The sequence below is a fragment of the Schistocerca gregaria genome, chromosome 9, assembly GCF_023897955.1.
Source record: "Schistocerca gregaria isolate iqSchGreg1 chromosome 9, iqSchGreg1.2, whole genome shotgun sequence".
Taxonomy (NCBI): Eukaryota; Metazoa; Arthropoda; class Insecta; order Orthoptera; family Acrididae; genus Schistocerca; species Schistocerca gregaria.
The window spans coordinates 131,838,318-131,860,254 of NC_064928.1; the positions used below are offsets into that span (position 1 = coordinate 131,838,318).

The window sequence follows — 21,937 nt, forward strand, 5'->3', positions numbered from 1 at the left end:
AAAATAATGTACAAATATAAATTAAGGAACACATATATCTGTGTAATCAAGTGTTCTAATATAGTTTTACTGTTGAGTCTGCAATTCAGAATAGTAGTAACCTAAATAAGAGAATAACAATTACTTAACAAATAATGTGCCCGCCCGGTTAGCCGTTCGGTCTAGCGCACGGCTTTCCTGTTTCGGAAGGAGCGCCTGGTCCCCGGCACGAATCCGTCCGGCGGACTTGTGTCGAAGTCCGGTGAGCCTCTCAGAGAGGTCACAGTTCGTAGTGATAGACGGTAAATCATCGAGAAGAATAGAAGTGATATCTGGCGTTCCGCAAGGTAGTGTCATTGGTCCTCTTCTGTTCCTGATTTATATACATGATCATGTGATAATCTGAGCAGCCCCCTTAAATTGTTTGACACTTTAATTTACCGCCTAGTAAAATCATCAGACGATCAATTGGTTGGTTCAAATGGCTCTGAGCACTATGCGACTTAACTTCTGAGGTCATCAGTCGCCTAGAACTTAGAACTAATTAAACCTAACCAACCTAAGGACATCACACACATCCATGCCCGAGGCAGGATTCGAACCTGCGACCGTAGCGGCCGCTCGGTTCCAGACTGTAGCGCCTAGAACCGCACGGCCACTTCGGCCGGCCAGACGATCAATTCCAATTACAAAATGATCTAGAGAGAATTTATGTATGGTGCGAAAAGTGGCAATTGCCTCTAAACAACGAAAAGTGCGAGGTGATCCACATGGGAACAAAAAGAAATCCGATAAATTTAGGGTATGTGACAAATCGCACAAATCTAAGGGCTGTCAATTAGACTAAATACCCAGGAATTACAATTATGAGCAACTTAAATTGGAGAGATCACATAGATAATATTGTGGGGAAGGCGAAACACTGCGCTTTTTTGGCAGAACACTTGGAAGATGCGGCAAACCCACTGAAGAGACATCCTACATTACACTTGCCCGTCCTCTGCTGGAACATTGCTGCGCGGTGTGGGATCCTTACCAATTAGGATTGACGGAGGACATCGATAAAGTGCAAAGAAGGGCAGCTCGTCTAGCGTTATCACGCAATAGATGTGAGAGTGTCACTGATATGATACGCGAGTTGGGGTGGCAATCACTGAAACAAAGGCGGTTTTCTTTGCGGCGAGATCTATTTACGAAATTTCAATGAACAACTTTCTCTTCCGAATGCGAAAATATTTTGTTGACACCCACGTACGTGGGGAGAAATGATCATCATAACAAAATAAGGGAAATCAAAGCTCGAACGGAAAGATTTAGGTGTTTTCCCCACGGCCCATTCGAGAGTGGAATAGTAGAGAAGTAGCATGAAAATGTTCGTATGAACCCTCTGCCAGGCACTTAAGTGTGAATTGCAGAGTAACCATGTAGGTAGATGGATGGTTTTAAGGCGGTTGCGGTATTAGCCGAGCGGTCTGGTGAGCTGCAGTCAGGTTCAAAAATGGCTCTGAGCACTATGGGACTTAACCTCTGAGGTCATCAGTCTCCTAGAACTACTTGAACCTAACTAACCTAAGGACATCACACACACATCTATGCCCGAGGCAGGATTCGAACCTGCGACCGTAGCGGTCTCGCGGTGCCAGACTGAAGCGTCTAGAACCGCTCGGCCCCATCCGGCCGGCGCTGCAGTCAGGGACGGTGTGGCTGGTCCCGGCAGAGATTCGAGTCCTCCCTCGGGCATGGGTGTGTGTGTTTGTCCTTAGAATAATTTAGGTTAAGTAGTGTGTAAGCTTAGGGACTGATGACCTTAGTAGTTAAGTCCCATAAGATTTCACACATATTTGAACATTTTTAAGGTGGTTTTGCATCTGCCTCGGCGAATTAGGGCTGGTTCCCCCTATTCCACCTCAGCTACACTATGTCGGCGACTGCTGCGCAAACAAGTTCTCCACGTACGCGTACACCACCATACTCTACCACGCAAACCTTGGAATTATGGGGTCATTGCGGCTGCGGTGGGGACGGAGCCTCTCCGTCATTTCTAGGCCCCCGGTTAGCGTACAATACAATACAATAAAACACCATTTCTTATTAAAAAGGAACCTTGAGCTCACAGAAATAATTGAAACGAATGACATTCCAATATATCACTCGGTCCCCTTAGTGTTTCGCGCGGTAGAACGAACGACTTGACAAGAGATCATTGCTTTCCGCGCGTTATTATCGTCTACTGCGCATGTGCGCCAGGTAACCTGTCTGTAGTTACAGATATGCACGATTGGGCGCTGGTGCATAGCTGTACGGTTTAGGCGCATCGTAGGGGCTTAAGAACGTGGCCAGTAACTTCACTCTTCACATCTGCGCGTCACGGTTCTGTGCGCGTTCAGGTGACCCAGTCGTGCGGTTGAAACCCACGTGTGAGGGTCCCCAGAGCTCATACGCTGGTGCGCGCCGGGCAGCCGCTGTACTCACCATCGCTGTGAGGTGTGCGCCGGCGGTGTGTGCAGGTGTGCTCGGTGCTCGCCTCGTCAGCTGCTGGTGCGGCGGCGTCGCGGCTGCGACTGACGCCCCCTGGCTGCGACGGCGGGCCGCAGCTACGGCGTGGCCCACTTCACCAGCCGTGGCTGCAGCTTTCTACTGGCCGCACCTCACAGTACAGCAGGCGGGCCCGTTATGCTCGTATCGCAGTATCGCCAGCGCGTTCGGCAACCCGCGCAACGTACGTGCGTTGCACCCAGCGGAAACGCAGGAGATGCACCTGTGCGTTCACTCCAGTCGCCGGGACTATACTGTTCATCGAAGAATAAACCTGGTGTAAACATTACACCACGTATTCTTCGGCATTTGCTAGAATCTCATTGGATTTCGCTTGACGTTGAGTGGAAGCCAAGTCGTGTCCAGTACAGTCAAGTACGATCATATGGATACGTCTTATTGTGCTCAAGTCCGATCATATGGATACGTCTTATTGTGATTTAGGCCCCCGTAAACCGTCTAACATTTTATCAAACATAAATATTCAGAATGAGATTTTCACTCTGCTGCGGAGTGTGCGCTGGTGTGAAACTTGCTGGCAGATTAAAACTGTGTGCCGGTCCGAGACTCGAATTCGGGACCTTTGCCTTTCGCGGGCAAGTGCTCTACCAACTGAGCTAGCCAAGCACGACTGACGCCCTGTCCTCTTCTGCGAAGAGCTTCTGTAAAGTTTGGAAGGTAGGAGGCGAGGTACTGGCAGAAGTAAAGCTGTGAGGACGGGGCCTGAGTCGTGCTTGGGTAGCTCAGTTGGTGGAGCACTTGCCCGCGAAAGGCAAAGGTCCCAAGTTCGATTCTCGGTCCGGCACACAGTTTTAATCTGCCAGGAAGTTTCAAACATAAATATGCTTGCCAAATATTTGACTGGTCCACTTTGACCTGTTTGGCAAGCATACAAAGTGCGACAGTAAAGTAATGGGACTGATGTGGAAAAGAAAAGTTGCTTACCGTTTTAGTCAATTTTAGTGTTGTCTCCTTCAAACTAGTTCCCTTCTGATTGCACACACTTTTTCCAGCGCTTCTGCCATTGATGGTAACATTTCTGGAACTCATCTTCTGTAGTACCCTCCAAGACACTCGTCACAGCTTTTTGGACATCTTGTGTTGTTTCAAAATGGTGTTCCTTGACCGCCGTTTTGACTCTTGAAAATAAAAAAAAGTCGCACGGAGCGATATCTGGTGATATAAGTGGCTGTGGTAGTAATGAAATTTGTTTTGAGGTTAAAAATTGCTGTACTGACAGAGCAGTATGGGATGGCGCATTATCGTGATGCAGAATTCAATTATCAGCCATGTTGGCACGGGCACGAAGAACTATTTTACGAAGTCTTTCTCAAATTTCTTTGTACTAATATTGGTTAACTGTTTGTCCAAGAGGCACCCACTCTTTCTGAACAATTCCCTTGGAATCAAAGAAGCACACAACCATACATTTCACTTTCGACATGCGAACTGCTTTTTGGTCTAGGTGAAATGAAATGAAAACGGTCTACCCGACTGGAGGCCCTAGTCACACGACATTTCATTTCACTGAAGAAACCAACTTTCATCACCAATCATAACACGGCTCAACAGTTCTGGATTGATTTTCGTTTGCTTTAATAGATCGGCTGCCACATTTTTCCGTGTTTCTCGCTGTTGTGGTGTGAGATTTTTGGGCACCATTTTTACGTACCAAGATGTTCAGTTATTACGAGACGAACCGTATCTCGATTGATGTTCAGTTCTTCTGTAATCATTTTCACTGATAATCTTCGATCAGATCGTACGTGTTCACGAACCCTGGCCAAGTTGACATCCGTCCGTGACGTTGATGGTCGTCCACTGCGGTCTTCATTTTGAACATTCATTCTGTCTTCACTAAACATTTTATGATAACGAAAACCTTGAGCTCTTGACATAACTTCCTCTCCAAAAGCCTTATGAAGCTTACCGTAAGTTGTCGCGTTTTCACCCAATTTAAGGCTCAAAGAAATGATATACCGTTGCGCATTATTATACTGTTCCATTTTCGTGACGAGAGACACAAACACAAGTTAACATATTACAGCACAATTCACGGCTGAGCAGTTGTATCGATGTCCTGCTTGGACTAGAAGCAGCTTATAGACCAAGGTCAAAGATATTGTGCCTATGCAAGCCTGTAGGATTGCCACATCTTGCAAGGAAAATCAGTCTCATTACTTTATCGTCGCATCTCGTAGGTCGTGTTTGATATGTTTGTCAAGCATTGGTCGCGTTTGACAGAAACATTGACAGGAAGTTTGACAGGATGGCGGACGTTGTTTCTGTTGTCGTTTCGCTCCGTATGACTAGTGAAAAATTGTTTTATTGCGATTTATCTCTCTGTATCGTTAGTTTCCACTACTATGAAAATCACAATCGAGTATAAAGACAAAATACTGCAGACAATTACCAAACTGGTAGAAATACCACATCTTTCCCAGCCATATGTACGCATGAAGAGGTTCTGAACAAAATCAATATTTTACCCATAAGTGACATACAAGCAGTATGGAATGAAACAAAGGAAATCGAAGTTCTCTGGTTCATCCACGAACGATGTAGGCTACATGTCCCCACGTTGCGGTATTTTAATAACCTGTTGTTAGAAGGCCAAGTAGAAGGAAATAAATTTTCGCGTACTTGTGTCTTCTTTTTCAATGTGGGAGTGAAGGAACGCCAAACGAGTTATTGAACGTTTCACTGAAAGTTGAGGTAATCATCATCAGGCTCTGAGTTGCATATTTCTCATTTTAAACCATTTCCTGTAACTGCGTTTTGTTTTCTTCTTCTTCTTTACTCACAGTGCCAGAGGCAATGTTAGAAGCGCGTTATCTCCATTTGTAGCCATTCCTACTAGTGCCAAACTGCAGCATACGTGAAAAGTGTCTTCTTCAAAAGTAAGGTAAAATTGATGAGCTTTCTTAGTACGCTGGCCGGAGTGGCCGAGCGGTTCTAGACGCTAGAGGCTGGAACCGCGCGACCGCTACGGTCGCAGGTTCAAATCCTGCCTCGGGCATGGATGTGTGTGATGTCCTTAGGTTAGTTAGGTTTAAGTAGTTCTAAGTTATAGGGGGCTGATGACCTCAGCAGTTAAGTCCCATAGTGCTCAGAGCCATTTGAATCATTTCTTAGTGCGTGTTCAAGCTTGTTTGACACAACCGTGACAAGTTTGCTCTTTTAGGAGGGACTTTTAAATTTAAAAAAGGTTTCCTCGTCCATTCGAAGAAAGTTGACGTAATCATCCGGTTCTTGGAGTAAAATTTCCTTTAGCATATTTTCATGGGTATATCATTTTAAGCCATTCCCCGAACCAGATTCTTGTTTTGTCTTCTTCTTTAAACACAGTGGCAAAGTCAGCTCCAGGACTGCTATGTCTGCATTTGTGGCCGTACCCACTACGCTCGGAATACACACGAACACGAATAGCGCCTGGTTCAAAGTGAGGTTAAGCTGACAAACAATGTTTGAACGTGTAGGGGTTGCTTGACAAGTCCGTAGCTAGATAAGAGCGATTTTGTCAGACGTGTTAGATCGTTTACGGGCGCCTTTACACGCACGAAGACTTAACGATAATGCGGGAAAACATCTTTACGGGCGCATTTAACTTGGACAGCACTGGCCAGCCAGTTGGTCCAACTAACATGCAATGATGTGAAAAGTTGGAGTTCAGACATAAAAGGAAACGAGCAAAGGAACAATATAGCTTCGAACGTCATTTAATTTTTAAAGAGAATGAAATAATTTTCGTCAAAACTCCAGCACTACCGCACGCATCTTGACCAACATAAAATGCTGGAAAGCATAAAATGCTCTGGTTCTCACATAACATTGTATTCTAATTAGAAACAAGGGCGATGAAAAGCCCTGACTAAAACACAGGGTGATTTTTCTGAGCGAACTTTGTGTGATGAAGAAGCATACTGCAGTTATTTCACCGTATTGTTGAATACGGAATCCACTGTAGGTATTAATTACAGTTAGTCGTTTGATAATCTCTTAGCTACTTCCTCATCCAATTCCAAGAAATACATTTCAGTTCTGGAACTGTCATCTGCTATGTTGATAACGAGTCGATCAACAACAGCATTCACCCAGGTACCACATTTTCACCTTATCTCTTTTGACGAGCCGTTCTATATCTAGCGAGCGACCCGCACTCACATGTGGAAAAGCTGAGTGCGTTAGTTCCAGTACGTCTGGCAGCTTAACAATTTTGTTATTTCTCTCGACGAATCCCTTAACTCATCTCGAGATCATTTTGCTGGCTTCATATTGTAATGGTACAGTGGCAAATGTAAGAATGCGGCATTTTTATGGTGTGCACGATGCTGTGAAAATGATTGTTTTTCTTGTCTTTATAACACTTATCATTCCGGTTTGTGTGAGACTACATCTGTGGTATAAAACAATGGACATAGTCCAAATACTTGATTTTTCATTTTTGTCCTAAAAAGTTAGATTGTTAAGTTTTCTTAATATAAGCAACCTTTATTAACGACGTTTAATATGCAAATGTCGTGTGGTTAGGGCCTCCCGTCGGGTAGACCGTTCGCCTGGTGCAAGTCTTTCGAATTGACGCCACGTCGGCGACTTGCGTTTAGATGGGGATGAAATAATGATGATAAGAACAACACAACACGCAGTCCCTGAGCGGAGAAAATCTCCAACTCAGCCGGGAATCGAACCCGGGCCGTTAGGTACGACATTCCGTCGCACTGACCACTCAGCCACCAGTGGCGGACACTACCTTTAATAAAATGTCGGTAATTAAGAATTTATGTTTGAAACGAAAACAGGAATTTTGCGTGTAAAATGAAATGGGAAACAAGAAGACGTGCATTATTCACAAAAAATGATAATGAATTTTAGGATTACGAGATGTAGGTGTTTCAAATCGAGCGAAAAAAAAGTGACCAAGGCGAGACTTGAACCAGCGATCCAGGAACTGCATCAGGGTATATATCTCCTACGTTACGATTGCGCTATGTAACCGATGCAAAGTTGTGTATCTAATGTATCAGATACAGACCCACGGAAATCAGAGCACAATGGTAGAGAGACTGTGACTACAAGATTTTTGAAGTAAAAACAACATAGCTAAAATAAAACTTCTGTAAAGTTTGGAAGGTAGGAGACGAGATACTGGCAGAAGTAAAGCTGTGAGTACCGGGCGTGAGTCGTGCTTCGGTAGCTCAGATGGTAGAGCACTTGCCCGCGAAAGGCAAAGGTCCCGAGTTCGAGTCTCGGCCGGGCACACAGTTTTAATCTGCCAGGAAGTTTCGTATCAGCGCACACTCCGCTGCAGAGTGAAAATCTCATTCTGGAAACATAGCTAGAGTCTGATTAAGAAATACGTTGATGGCTGTCAGTACATTAGAATATCGAGAAGTTTCATTTAACGTAACTAAGTAATAAGACATTTAATACGTAAGTGGGACCTACTTCCAAAAGCGTAACAACACGGTGTACGTGTGTTACGGCTTCTGACCAATCATCGTCTTTGTGTCTGTTTACATCAGGTAAGGCCTCAGAATTGTTTATGTGAGAACCCTTACGGCTTTGTAAATAAAAGAGACTTTATTAACTGCGCCTTTATTCATTGATGAATAGAGTATACACATTGTTCATCATAAGAATAAACCCAATCCAAACGAACACAAACCTGATGATTGGTCAGAAACCGTAGCACACGTGCAGTGACGCTGTTACGCTCTTGGAAGTAGGTCCTATTTACCTATTGAGATATTTTGTTAGTATGTTACGGTAAATGAAACTTTAAAATATTCTAATATATTAACAGCCATCAAAAATTTTCTTAATGATGCTTTACCGGTCGATTTTTCATATCTAAAGTCGTGTACCGTGGCACTTTCTGTACTGTTGTGCTCTGATTGTCTCGGTGTTCATACGCAGTGTGAAAACGCCTGAGGCTGCTTCCTGCTCCTTAGTGGAGCATGCACGTGGAACACGGCTAAAAGGTGGTGAGAAACAGACTGTTATTAATGTTTTTCGCAACTTAACAGAAAAAGTCTGCTTTGAAATTTTTGAGGACTGTATTTACTAAATTTAAGGCGTTTTTGTAAAGAGGATGTATGACTAATCAGTAGCGTTGTAAAATCGTAAGCTGGACTAGTCTAGCTTTGGTCAGTTTGGAATACCTGAATCTTTTAAATATAAAATGTATCAAATATATGCTACTTGACTTATACATAACCACCGTTTTTATGAAAAAAGCACGTATTCTTGTTTACAATTAGATATTGCACGCAAAATTTCATTTTTCATTGCAAATATAAATTCTGAATTATGCAAGATTTTTCGAATTGAGAAAATATGATTTAAATTTTTAGGACAAAAATGAAAAATCGGATAATTTTTATCTGGTCTGTGTCCACTATTTTATACCACAGATGTGGTCTCACACGAGCCAGAGTCAAAAGTGTCGTAGAAACTTGGAAAACAATAATTTTCACGGCATCGAGCACTTCATACAAATGCTGCATTTTTGCTTTTGCCTCTGTACCATTACGATATGAACCCAACAGAACTGATCTGGAGCCAAGGTAAGGGATTTGTCGCGAGAAGTAACAAGACTTCGAAGCTCCAGACGTACTGGAACTAACGCACGAAGCTTGTCAGGCGTGACTGCCGAACGGTGGCAGGACAAATGGTTCAAATGGCTCTGAGCACTATGGAATTCAACTTCTGAGGTCATCAGTCCCCTAGAACTTAGAACTACTTAAAACTAACTAATCTAAGGACATCACACACATCCATGCGCGAGGCAGGATTCGAACCTGCGACCGTAGCGGTCGCGCGGTTCCAGACTGTAGCGCCTAGAACTGCTCGACCACCACATCCGGCGAAGGACTATCTGCTTACTAATTTAGCTCTGTTGAACACTCACCCTGACTGATTGTCCTATTGACAATGTAATTAACCAATTTTCCAGGATGAAGAGGTGTATAGAATTCATTATTTAAATAAGAGAACCACAATTGTAACTTTTTTATATCATAAGATTGCTTCATCTTGTGTAAGTGTATAATCAGTTTAAATAAAACATTCTTGAACTTTGCATGTGACTTGATTATTTTTTATTACGGTGGAAGTAAAGGTAGCTCAAGATATCTTTAGCGACCCCTCCTTGAGGTTTTTCTGTATCTGCCACTGGTGCTGTCAGAGTTAAATGCGCCGGTATCTCTCAGTTGATGTGCCCATGACATTTTTTTTCCCTTTATTGTGTTCCAGTACCCCAATTGGGGGCAGGCTGGCAGCAGCATATGCGCTGCTCTTCAGCCGAAAGACAGTCATTTAAAATAACAGAATGGAGAAAATATGGCGTACATAGACATAAAAAATGGGGAACATTATGGAAGAGAACAGACAAAAAGGGGGGACTCTAAAATGGAGATAAAAACCGTAAAAAATTAGCACACACAAAACAAAACCACACACTGGATCATAAAAGTATCGACAGACGGTATGGTATATAACAATCACTAACAATAACGCAATATACAAGTCCAGCACACAATTAAAATCACAGCACTTGACGCACAGGGGAACAGCACCAAACACAACAGTGACTTAGTAGACTGATGATGATGAGCAAAGAGAGAGATTTTGCCAGGGACATACAGACAAGGGAGGAGGGAAGAGAGGGGAGGAGAGGGGGAGGAGGGATGAAGGGAGCGAGGGGAGGAGAGAGGGGAGATGGGTGGGGCATGCACCGAAAGGCTGGGGTGGGAAGGATGTGGGAGGGAAGCAGTTGAGGAGGGGGTGCAGGGACTTATGGAGAGAAGAATCCGCTCTGGGAGAAGGAGGGAGAGGAAGAAAGGGAGAAAGGGGGCCATGGGGAGCGGGGGGGGGGGGGGGGACAAGGCCAGGTTACAGTTGGAAGGAAGGGGAGATGCCACAGCGAAGTTCGACATTCGGGAAGCAGAGGTGCTTGAAATCGCCCTGATGTAGGAGATGGAAGGGTGTGAAGGTGGAGAGGGGATTACAGCGATAGAGGCGCGGCAACAGGTGGGGAGGGGGGAAGAAGAAGGAAGAAACCAGTGGGTGGGGGGGATCAAGCCTGCAGACAGTGTAAAGGATGCAGGGATGCTGGAGGAAAAGGAGGAGATGGGGCAAGGGGATGAGGTCATACAGGAGCTGTGTGGGGGAAGGAAGGCGGATACAGAAGGCGGGAGCGCAAGGCGTTCGAGGATTTGGAGGGCCTTGTAACAGTGGGTGGGTGCAGAGATCCAGGCAAAGCTGGCAAAACAGAGAAGCGCGCATGACGCACAGCATATCCATATTATCGAATTTGACTATAGTCGAGACAGCTTGGCTTCCGCTCCATGTGAAACGAAATCCACTGAGATTCCAGTAAATGCAGAAGATTACATGGTGTATTGTTTACATCGGATTTATTCTTACGATGAACACTTTATAGGATTGCCACATGCCCGGCCATCTACGGTCATGTCCGCCTTTGAGCTACAATCACAATGGCTCCGACAACAGTCTTCAGATGCAGTCGCTAGAGGTCGCCTGATAACACTGGGCGACAGCTTCGTCACACTGCGTCCAATCCACAGTTTTGGCTGGAATTAAGGAAGTTAGTTTAGCGTAGACTCTATTCTATCCATAAAGTTGGTTAGATTTTAACCTCCTATGTTTGGATGGATACCATGTCGCCTCAGTGCGTGGAGACGGGTGCTGTAATATGGCGTTTGCTGTTAAAGAGATTCCAGAGGCATGTGAATCAACTGTATGTATCTCGAAAAGAACGTTCCGAGTACTGTACACTAAACACTGTTATGAGTACGTGACCTTAAAAAGCAAACTTACAAACACTCTGTTTTGCTGAATTTATTTGAAGTTGAGCAGAAATGTATCAGCTAAACTTCAATGATTGTCACTCATCATACACGTGAAAAACAAACATAAAGTTTGGAATAAGACACTCTCAACACCTAACACACTGAAAACTGCAAAGACACACACCACATGTGTAAAGTACTTTATGCAACAAAGTCACCACCCTACTGGCATAAAAACGCAGTAATCATAATTTACAGACAGATAATGTCCACCTACCACAACCCAAAAAAAGATACGCTACAGTAACTGAAAGTGTAACATACGCCGTCCTTCCCACTTGAACAAATCATTTTTGAGGTTAGAATTTACGCCTAAAATTTCGGATAAAGATTTTCCCTGTGTGTGGTTTATAATTAAAGTGCAGTGTCAGACCATAGATTCCGAACTATATCCCGATTGTATTTTTCATAGTGCGGATGCCACAAATGCGTTCCCTGACTAAACTTATGAGTATCTCACAGACCATGTTCCGTGTTGTGTCGGCAGGTATGAGCCAAGGAAACAAACTGATTTAAATTTGACAGATTTTCGTCTGAAGTCTGTACGTTGGGGCGATGAGAACGGATACATTGTGACCGTGTACCAGGTGTAGAAGTATGAAGCCGGAATTTTCCTATACAAGATGCTAGTTGTCAGTGTAGGTCCTCCGAGACCGCGTCTGCAGCGCCATCTGCTTCCTGGAACGACTGAAGGCGAATATCAACACACAGTAACCCAAGTTCCATACACTGATATCGAGTTTTGTGCCTACGAACAGCGATTTGCGGTCATAATTGGTTTTCTGTTACATTCGAAGAAAACTGCTGCAGAATCGGTTGGCGCAGCTTTCGGCGAACATGCTCTTGGGGAAAACACAGTGTTTCAAGTGGTTCAAAAAATTCAGAAGCAGTGATGTTGACGTGAGAAACGACAAGCGCGGAAAACCACCGAAAACGTTCGAAGCTACGAATTGCAGGCCTTATTGGATAAAGATAATACTCAGATTTGCGGAAGAATTGAATGTGACGCAGAGAGCCGTTTCTCTTCGGTTGAAAGCTGTGGATTAGGTGCAGAAAGTGGGAAAATGGGTTCCGAACGAACCTAATGAAGGACAGCAAGCAAATCGAAAGACCGCTTGTGAAATGCTGCTCGCCAGATACGAAACAAAGTCGTTTCTCCAGGAATAGTGACAGGCGATAAAAAATGGATGTATTTTGAGAATCCTAAGCGTCGTAAATCATGTGTCAATGCAGGGAAACCATCGACATTCAATGCAAGATCGGAGCGGCCGGTGTGGCCGAGCGGTTCTAGGCGCTTCAGTCTGGAGCCGCGGGACCGCTACGGTCGCAGGTTCGAATCCTGCCTCTGGCATGGATGTGTGTTATGTCCTTAGGTTAGTTAGGTTTAAGTAGTTCTAAGTTCTAGGGGACTGATGACCTCAGATGTTAAGTCCTAAAGTCCCATAGTGCTCTGAACCATTTGAACTGCAAGACTAAATCGCTTTGGAAAGAAGACAATGCTCTGTGTTCGGTGGGATCAGGAGGTTGCCATCTATAATGAGCTGCTAAAACCTGGTGAAGCTGTTACCACTGACTGCGACCAACAGCAGACGATCTATTTGAATGGAGCGCTGATTGGAAAACGACCGGAATATGGAAAAAGGCAACACAAAGTCATATTGCTCCACGATAACGCGCCATCACACACAGCGATACGGGTCTCGGAAACGATCGAGGCGTTCAGTTGAGAACTACTAGAGCATGCGGCTTCTTCTCCAGACTTGGCTCCGTCCTATTATCATTTATTTGCATCACTGGGACAACGCTCCATTCGAATGAAAATGTACGAAAACAGTCCGCTGAGTGGTTCACTTCAAAAGAAGAACTTGGCATTGCAACCAAATTCCGGTAGGTAGTGGCAGCCTTCGCCCGATGTCGTTCGTCGGCGGCATGCACCGAGGTCGGTGCCACTGTGACCTCAGTGGTACGGCCGTGTCTGGGCAAATACACTACTCGCCATTAAAACTGCTACACCACGAAGGTGGCGTGCTACAGACGCGAAATTTTACCGACAGGAAGAAGATGCTGTGATATGCAAATGATTAGCTTTTTAGTGCATTCACACAAGGTTGGCGCCGGTGGCGACACCTGCAACGTTCTGACATGAAGAAAGCTTCCAACCGATTTCTCATACACAAACAGCACTTGATCGGCGCTGCCTGGTGAAACGTTGTTGTGATGCCTCGGGTAAGGAGGAGAAATGCGTACCATCACTTTTACGACTTTGATAAAGGTCAGATTGTAGCTTATCGTGATTGCGGTTTATCGTATCGCGACATTGCTGCTCGCGTTGGTAGAGATCCAATAACTGTTAGCCGAATATGGAATCGGTGGGTTCAGGAGGGTAATACGGAACGCCGTGCTGGATCCCAACGACCTCCTATCACTAGCAGTCGAGATGTCAGGCATCTTATCCGTATGGCTGTAACCGATCGTGTAGCCACGTCTCGATCCCTGAGTCAACACATGGGGATGTTTGTAAGACAAACACCCTCTGCACGAACAGTTCGACGACGTTTCCAGCAGCACGGACTATCAGCTCGGAGACCATGGCTGCAGTTACCCTTGACGCTGCATCACAGACAGGAGCGCCTGCGATGCTGAACTCAACGACGAACCTGGGTGCACGAATGGCAAAACGTCATTTTTTCGGATGAATCCAGGTTCTGTTTACAGCATCATGATAGTCGCATCCGTGTTTGGCGACATCGCGGTGAACGCACATTGGAAGCGTGTAATCGTCATCGCCATACTGGCGTATCACCCGGCGTGATGGTATGATGCGTTACGACCCGTGGCTCTACCCTTCATTAGATCCCTGCGAAACCCTACATTTCAGGAGGATAATGCACGACCGCATGTTGCAGGTCCTGTACGGGCCTTTCTGGATACAGAAAATGTTCGACTGCTGCCCTGGCCAGCACATTCTCCATATCTCTCAGCAATTGGAAACGGCTGGTGAATGGTGGCCGAGCAACTGGCTCGTCACAATACAACAGTCGCTACACTTGATGAACTGTGGTATCGTGTTCAAGCTGCTTGGGCAGCTGTACCTGTACACGCCATCCAAGCTCTGTTTGACTCAATCCCCAGGTGGTTGTTCTGGGTACTGATTTCTCAGGATCTATGCACCCAAATTGCGTGAAAATGCAATCACATGTCAGTTCTAGTGTAATGTATTTCTCCAATGAATACCCGTTTATCATCTGCATTTCTTCTTGGTGTAGCAATTTTAATGGCCAGTAGTGAATGTAGAAGCTAGGCCTGTCTGGTGTTTGTTAGGCTTTTTAGCGATGAAGTGAAGAACGCGCAACTGAGTTTCATTTGAAGTGAAAGTGAGCTCTAGGACTAACAAGGGGATGCTACTACGCTCGGATCACGGATGTCCTTCAAACTTTGAACATTTTTAGTAGTTCATTAAAACAATAGAATGTACAAGTAGTGAGGTGCACTACTCTGGCAATTCCGAGAAAATCGCAAGAGAAGTTTTACGCTTCTATTGTGTGTGTGATGTATCTGTGCCTAGTGCCGGGCGTTATCGTTCATGGTGGCCAGGTGGTACCACGAACGTGTGTGAGGGGACGATTCGCCTCCTGCTCAAACCATCGCTTTTACAGTACAATCTGTGAGACTTAGAAAATTTGCACCCGCACTATTCGTTCTGTCTGCATTAGCAACGTCTCACCGCTTCGCAGGTTAACTGCCAAATGGGGCCTGCTTCTGTGCCTGCAGCTCGAAGTGTCGAGGTGCAAAGTAGTTCCGGACACCTTGCCAGATTGCATGTCTCTGGGATTTCGCAAATCACGACTGGCATACATTTTCTGGAAAACTCTACGTGCTTCTCCATTTACTTGTCGATAGTTGTAAATATGTTTGCAGTAATAATTACATTTAATTACAAATAGTTAGCAGTCAAATAAATTGAAATTCACTAAAATTTCATGCAAATTTCGTAAATTAAATAGTAGGACCAGTCATGCAAAAAATATAGTTAAAAATTACGTTTGGACAGGAGTCGAACCGTCGCTTAAGACACACTAACCATTTTTTTATGAGGGAGCTCTTCATGGACCGGCGAAGGCAGTGTGTCAGGGGTCGCAGTCCCAGACTTGGCCACGATATGTCCACCCTCTCTTTTCTGGGGATATGGCCCAAGGGACGATTTTTTAAATTTATTTTCTGTGTTTTTTTAATTTTTATTTGAGGTGATTTTTTCTGTAGCTATTTATTTATTTTGCCTTTTATAGGTGCTAAACAGAATGTACAGAAACTAAAGGTGCCATTCAACATATCCATAAGGTAAAAACGGCACTCAACGCCGTCTAAATTTGAGTTGAATAAAAAAAGAAAAGAAAACGGGATCCTGCAGTGGCACCGTTGGCGTGTATACAGATCGGCTTCTCGCTAACTTAAAAACGGTATATAGTCCCCTGAATACATCAGGCATGAACGTTAGTTCCTGAACGTTGAAGTGACCCCCATGAACTCTAACATGCGGGAACTCTAACATGCGGCAGCTACGCACAGACACTTGTAATGCGACTTTCTCAGAATTTCCAGATGAGTGCACCTTACTACTCTACACATTTTGTTGTTTTAATGCCTTACTAAAGGTGTACAAAGTTTGAAGTAAATCCGTGATGCCAATGTCGTGGACCCCCCTTGTAAGTATAAGGAGGAATAGGAAGATGAACCATAAGGATATATAGGCACACCAGTCATTGCCGCTCTCATGTCTGTGTCCTGTGTTTTTCTTGGTAAGTCGAACGGGCCTCAAACAGGTGAGAAGCAGACGAGCGAGTCAAAGCAGAATAATTCTACCGATCAGCCAATGCCAACCCGTCCCGTTCTTGATACAGTGGCTTCAAATGAGAAATAACATTATTTAATTACAGGTTATTCATATTTATTTATAAGCCCAATTGAAATTCGTCCCAGAAGAATAAATTTCTGTTTATTTTATTTGATGGAGAACGTTTACCTTATTGTGGCTTTGGATTACGTTAGGAAGAGCACTGAGCATTTAGTTCCTATCATAACTGCCATATTATATACATTTTTAATGATTTAAAAAAAATATTAAGCTCTTTCAAGGTTTATCACACAAAAAACGGTGTGCATTTGAGAATTAATAAAGGCTTGAACATACACAGCTGACTATTTGTATTTAAAATTCGCAGTCCGGCTTTTTGGGCAAAATGACCGGAAAGAACAGCGCTGAGTCCGGCTTTTCTGGTTTTGGACCTGACAACCCTAGCCGGGACTAATTAAAGCAGCTCACGAAGGGCATTCACAACTTTCTCATTGTGTACTGCGTATTTTTGTGGTGCAGCCCTCCTCTCTAGTCCATGTTGTGCGAGTCTCTGCACCTGAGCATAGCTACTGCACCCATTAGAAACTTTGTTCTACGTGGTGTAAAGGAATGACGTTTTGAAAATTTGGGAGATTGTAGGAGATGAAATTCGGAACACTTTGACATGAGGAACCAAATTCGAATATAAAGTTTCTACAACAGTAGGAGGTCTTTCACCTCCTGGCACTATTCTAGCTTCCCTTCCATCCACTGATGTTATACTATTGCAACAGATGGAAGACTGTAAACACACAACTACAGTGCCCTACATGAGACATCTTCTGACAGAGAATGACGGCAAAGGGATGCCCAGTCCCTTGGCCCGTGTGCTCCCCTGACCTCACCCCTCTTTTGTCTGGCATCATGTAAAGTCCCTTGTGCACTCAACACCAGCAGGTACGTTACCTGACCTAGCTTAGTGCATTTTTACGGTATTGGCTGCCGTGAGAGAGTAGCGTTGAATCTTACAGTTGTTGTTGAGGTCTTCAGTCCTGAGACTGGTTTGATGCAGCTCTCCATGCTACTCTATCCTGTGCAAGCTTCTTCATCTCCCAGTACCTACTGCAACCTACATCCTTCTGAATCTGCTTAGTGTATTCATCTCTTGGTCTCCCTCTACGATTTTTACCCCCGACGCTGCCCTCCAGTACTAAACTGTTGATCCCTTGATGCCTCAGAACATGTCCTACCAACCGATCCCTTCTTCTGGTCAAGTTGTGCCACAAACTTCTTTTCTCCCCAATCCTGTTCAATACCTCCTCCTTAGTTATGAGATCTATCCATCTAATCTTCAGCATTCTTCTGTAGCACCACATTTCGAAAGCTTCTATTCTCTTCTTGTCCAAACTATTTATCGTCCATGTTTCACTTCCATACATGGCTACACTCCATAGGAATACTTTCAGAAATGACTTCCTGACACTTAAATCTATACACGATGTTAACAAATTTCTCTTCAGAATCGGTTTCCTTGCCATTGCCAGTCTACATTTTATATCCTCTCTACTTCGACCATCATCAGTTATTTTGCTCCCCAAATAGCAAAACTCCTTTACTACTTTAAGTGTCTCATTTGCTAATCTAATTTCCACAGCATCACCCGACTTAATTCGACTACATTCCATTATCCTCATTTTACTTATATCCTCCTTTCAAGACGCTATCCATTCCATTCTACTGTTCTTCCGAGTCCTTTGCTGTCTCTGACAGAATTACAATGTCATCGGCGAACCTTAAAGTTTTTATTTCTTCTCCATGGATTTTAATACCTACTCCGAATTTCTTTTGTTTCCTTTACTGCTTACTCAATACACAGATTGAATAACATCGGGGAGAGGCTACAACCCTGTCTCACTCCCTTCCCAACCACTGCTTCCCTTTCATGTCCCTTGACCCCTATAAATGCCATCTGGTTTCTGTACAAATTGTAAATAGCCTTTCGCTCCCTGTATTTTACCCCTGCCACCTTTAGAATTTGAAAGAGAGTATTCCAGTCATCTTACAGAGCGTCAGACAAAACGTAGTTCGCCATTCCACACTATTTAACAAAGCTGGTGGTTCTTACATTGAATATTTACTCCAAAGTAGTGCAGCCACTGATTTGATTTATCTATACCCTACTGTCTTCTCAATAAAAGTTTTCCAAATTTTACTGTTCTGATGTTCTTATTTAGCTTACCGAATGCGTAGAAAGTGGGTAATGCTGTAGAAACCTAATTTCACATTTCCGGATACAGTGTCCTGATATAAAAATATTTCGTATTCCATTCTGCACCATTTCCCAAATTTTTAAATTGTGATTCTGTCACAGCCTACATATTCGGCCGTTGGTCTCTAGCAATTACCAATCCGACGATTCCTCGATTCTTCAAGATCTTTTCAAATCAACCGATCCCTTGTTTTACTCAAGCTGTGCCGCACAAGTTGCGTTTCTCCTCAGTTAGATTCAGTAGCTCCTTTTCCTTCCCTTGCCGCACGACTCAACCCTACAGACAGCCGCACCGCAGCTCCGACCATATCCGAGGGGTATCTGTGGAGAGGCCAAACTAACCTATCGTTCCCGAAGAGTAGTTGCGGGGGTAACGGCATGTGGCCGGTGTTGCCGAGCGGTTCTAGGTGCTTCAGTCTGGAACAGCGTGACCGCTACGGTCGCAGGTTCGAATCCTGCCTCGGGCATGGATGTGTGTGATGTCTGAGGTTAGTTAGGTTTAAGTAGTTCTAAGTTCTAGGGGACTGATGACCACAGATGTTAAGTCCCATAGTGCTCAGAGCCATTTTAACCATTTGTGTAACGGCATGGACGATTGACTCTCCTGCTCTATCAGTGTTAGCCGACATTGCCTTGCTGTGGTAGTACTGCGAACTGCTGAAGGCAAGGAGAAATTACGGTCGTTATTTTTCCAGAGGGCCTCCAGGTGTACATTGTGGCTTAATGATCATGGCATCGTCTTGAATAAAATGATCCATTCGTACCTCGAGGTAGGAACTACTCAGGAGGGTGTTGTCATCTGGAAAAAGAGTACTGATATTCGTAGGTAGGAGCGTTGAGAGTTAACCGGGTAAGTAGGTTAGAAAATTTGAAAAGGCAAATACGTAGCTTGAAGTTAGATGTAGTGGGAATTAGCGAAGTGCGTTGGCAACAGCAAACAGACTACTGCTCAGGATAGTACGGGACTAATCCGATGAAAAAAAAAAAAAAAAATTATGCAGATAATTAAGGGAAGCGAAAATTTAATTGTGGTTAGCAACTGAGAATCAATAGTAGGGAAAGGAAGAGAAGGAGAAACAGTAGGCGAATGAGAGAGGAAGCCTCCTGTAGAATTTTGCACAGAGTAAAATTTAATCATCGCTAGCACTTGGTTTAAGAAACATATAAGAAGGTTCTATAGGTGGAAGAGACCTGAAGACATGTGATTTCAAATTATTATAGAATGGTGAGACCGGAATTCCTAAGCCAGATTTTAAACTATAAAACGCTCCCAAGGGCAAATGTGGACACTGACCATAATGTATTGATTATGAGCTGCAGATTAAGAGTCAAGAAAGGAAGAAATTAAGGAGATGAATTTCGGACAAATCAAAGGTAGAGAGTTTGCTGGGAGTTTCAGATGGAGCATAGGTCAACAATTGACTGAAGTAGAGTTAAAGAATACAATAGAAGGTTAATGAGGAGCGAAATAGGGACGGCAGCAGAGGATGAAGTAGGCAAAAAGATAAGGCCTAGTAGAAATCCTTGGCTAACACAAGGGATACTGAATTTAATGGACGAATGAAGAAAACGTAAAGCTGCAGCGAAAGAGCAGGAGAAAGAAGATACAGAAATAACAATTAAATCAATACAGTCAAATGAATACCCTTAGCTGCAAATAGGTGTTGATATACGTCAACAGGGACAGCTGGAAATGTGTGCCCCGACCGGGACTCAAACCCGGGATCTCCTGCTTACGTAGCAGACGCTCTATCCATCTGAGCCACCGAAGACAGTTCGACTGCAGGGACTTTTCTCCTGCGCGCCACCCGTGAGACGCACATTCCCAACTTGCTGTCCCGCACTATTTTCGTAGTGCCCCAGCCCATTACACTCATTTCTCGTAGATTTACCGATTCCCGGAAGAGTTCGGGCACTGTTTGTGCATCCGCACAGAACATGGTCAAATGGCCGGTGAGCCTTAACTATATATATGATGATGGTATCTGTTTTTTCGGACATGTCTTTCGCCTACAACTGCATTCCAGTCCCCCATGACTTAGATTTTCGTCTCCCTTTACGTACTGTATTAACCTTTCAATATCCTCATACACTTTCTCTATCTCTTCATCTTTAGATTGCGACGTCGACGAGTATACCTGGACCACCGTTGTCGATGTTGGTTTGCCGTCGATTTCTGATAAGAACAATCGTATCACTGTTCACAGTAACACACTGTCTGCACTACCTTCCTATTCATAGCGAATCCTACTCCCGTTATACTATTTTTTGCTGCTATTGATATTATACTCATCTGACCAGAAATCCTTGTCTTTCCATTTCACTTCAATGACCCCTATTATACCTAGATTCAGGCTTTGCATTTACCTTTTCACGTTTTCTAGCTTCCCTACGACGTTCTGACATTCCACGCCCCGACTTCGTAGAACGTTACCCTTTCTTTGGATATTCAGTTTTTTCTCATGGTCACCCCCCCCCCCCCCCCCTCTTGGCAGTCCCCTCCCGGAGATCCGACTGGGGTACTACCCCGCAATCATCATGACACTTTTTCTATTACAGGCCACATGTCCCGCGGATACACGAAATGTGTCTTCACTGCAGTGGTTTCCGTTGTCTTCTGCATCCTCATGCCGTTCGTTGATCATTGCTGATTCTTCCTCCTTTAGGGGCAGTTTCCCACCGAAAAATAAGAGAGTGCCCTGATCATTTGCCCACTTCTCCGCCCTCTTTGGCAAGGCCGTTGGCAGAATGAGGGTGACTTATGCCGTAAGGCTTCGTCCGTCAATGCTGATTTTTATTCAAAATTTAGGAGGTGGATGGGTTCGAACCCAGGACCGAGGACGTTTTGGTTAGTAATAAAAGCCGCTACCCCCCTTTTTTATTTTCGTCGTTATTGTTTGTTGTATTTGTTAGTAGCGGACGTCACACTATATCCGTTGAAGTTCGTTGTTGATCCCTTCACTCAGTTTTTTTTATTGCAGAGACCAGCCAGCTCTGACCGAACACGTTGAGCCGCCGTCCCGGCTCCCTCAACCACGGGTGCTGTTGCTTTATGGAGATTCGATCTGTATCCATCGCCCTTTTTCTCTGGGCGAAGTGTTTTCCTCATAATACTTCGTTCTTCCTTCAGGAAGTTTACCAAATGACTTTTTCTGTTGAGTGTTAAAGTTTTGCTCACGTACTGAGTTTCGTATTTGATCACTTTGTTGTAGCATCTAAGCTTTGCGTGTGTGAAGATGAGCTTCTTGTAGTAGATGTCTTGCATTCTCCAGTACGCTCCCTCAAGTTTCTGCAATCGAACTCCCTGCGCTTTCTTTCCCAGCCCTGTTCGTTCTGTGGTCTCACCGAAATACTTGAAGTGTCTAACCTTCTTGATTTGCCCCTACTTTGTCTGTACGTGTCCGCAGCTCGTGGTCGTGCGGTAGCGTTCTCGCTTCCCACGCCCGGGTT

General features: G+C 44.3%; 2 protein-coding genes across 3 annotated transcripts in view; one reads left to right on the plus strand and one right to left on the minus strand.

Annotated features, from left to right (window-relative positions):
- Nucleotides 1-2,529, minus strand: part of LOC126291901 (proteoglycan 4) — a 274,929-nt gene extending 272,400 nt beyond the window's left edge. The window contains exon 1 of the mRNA XM_049985630.1: nt 2,452-2,529. Within this exon, the coding sequence (XP_049841587.1) occupies nt 2,452-2,454 (3 nt within the window). The 5' untranslated portion in view covers nt 2,455-2,529. The remainder of the gene's footprint in view (nt 1-2,451) is intronic.
- The window catches only part of LOC126291900 (uncharacterized), a 388,268-nt gene that overhangs the window by 26,797 nt on the left and 339,534 nt on the right, over nt 1-21,937 (plus strand). The gene's annotated exons all lie outside the window — the stretch shown is intronic.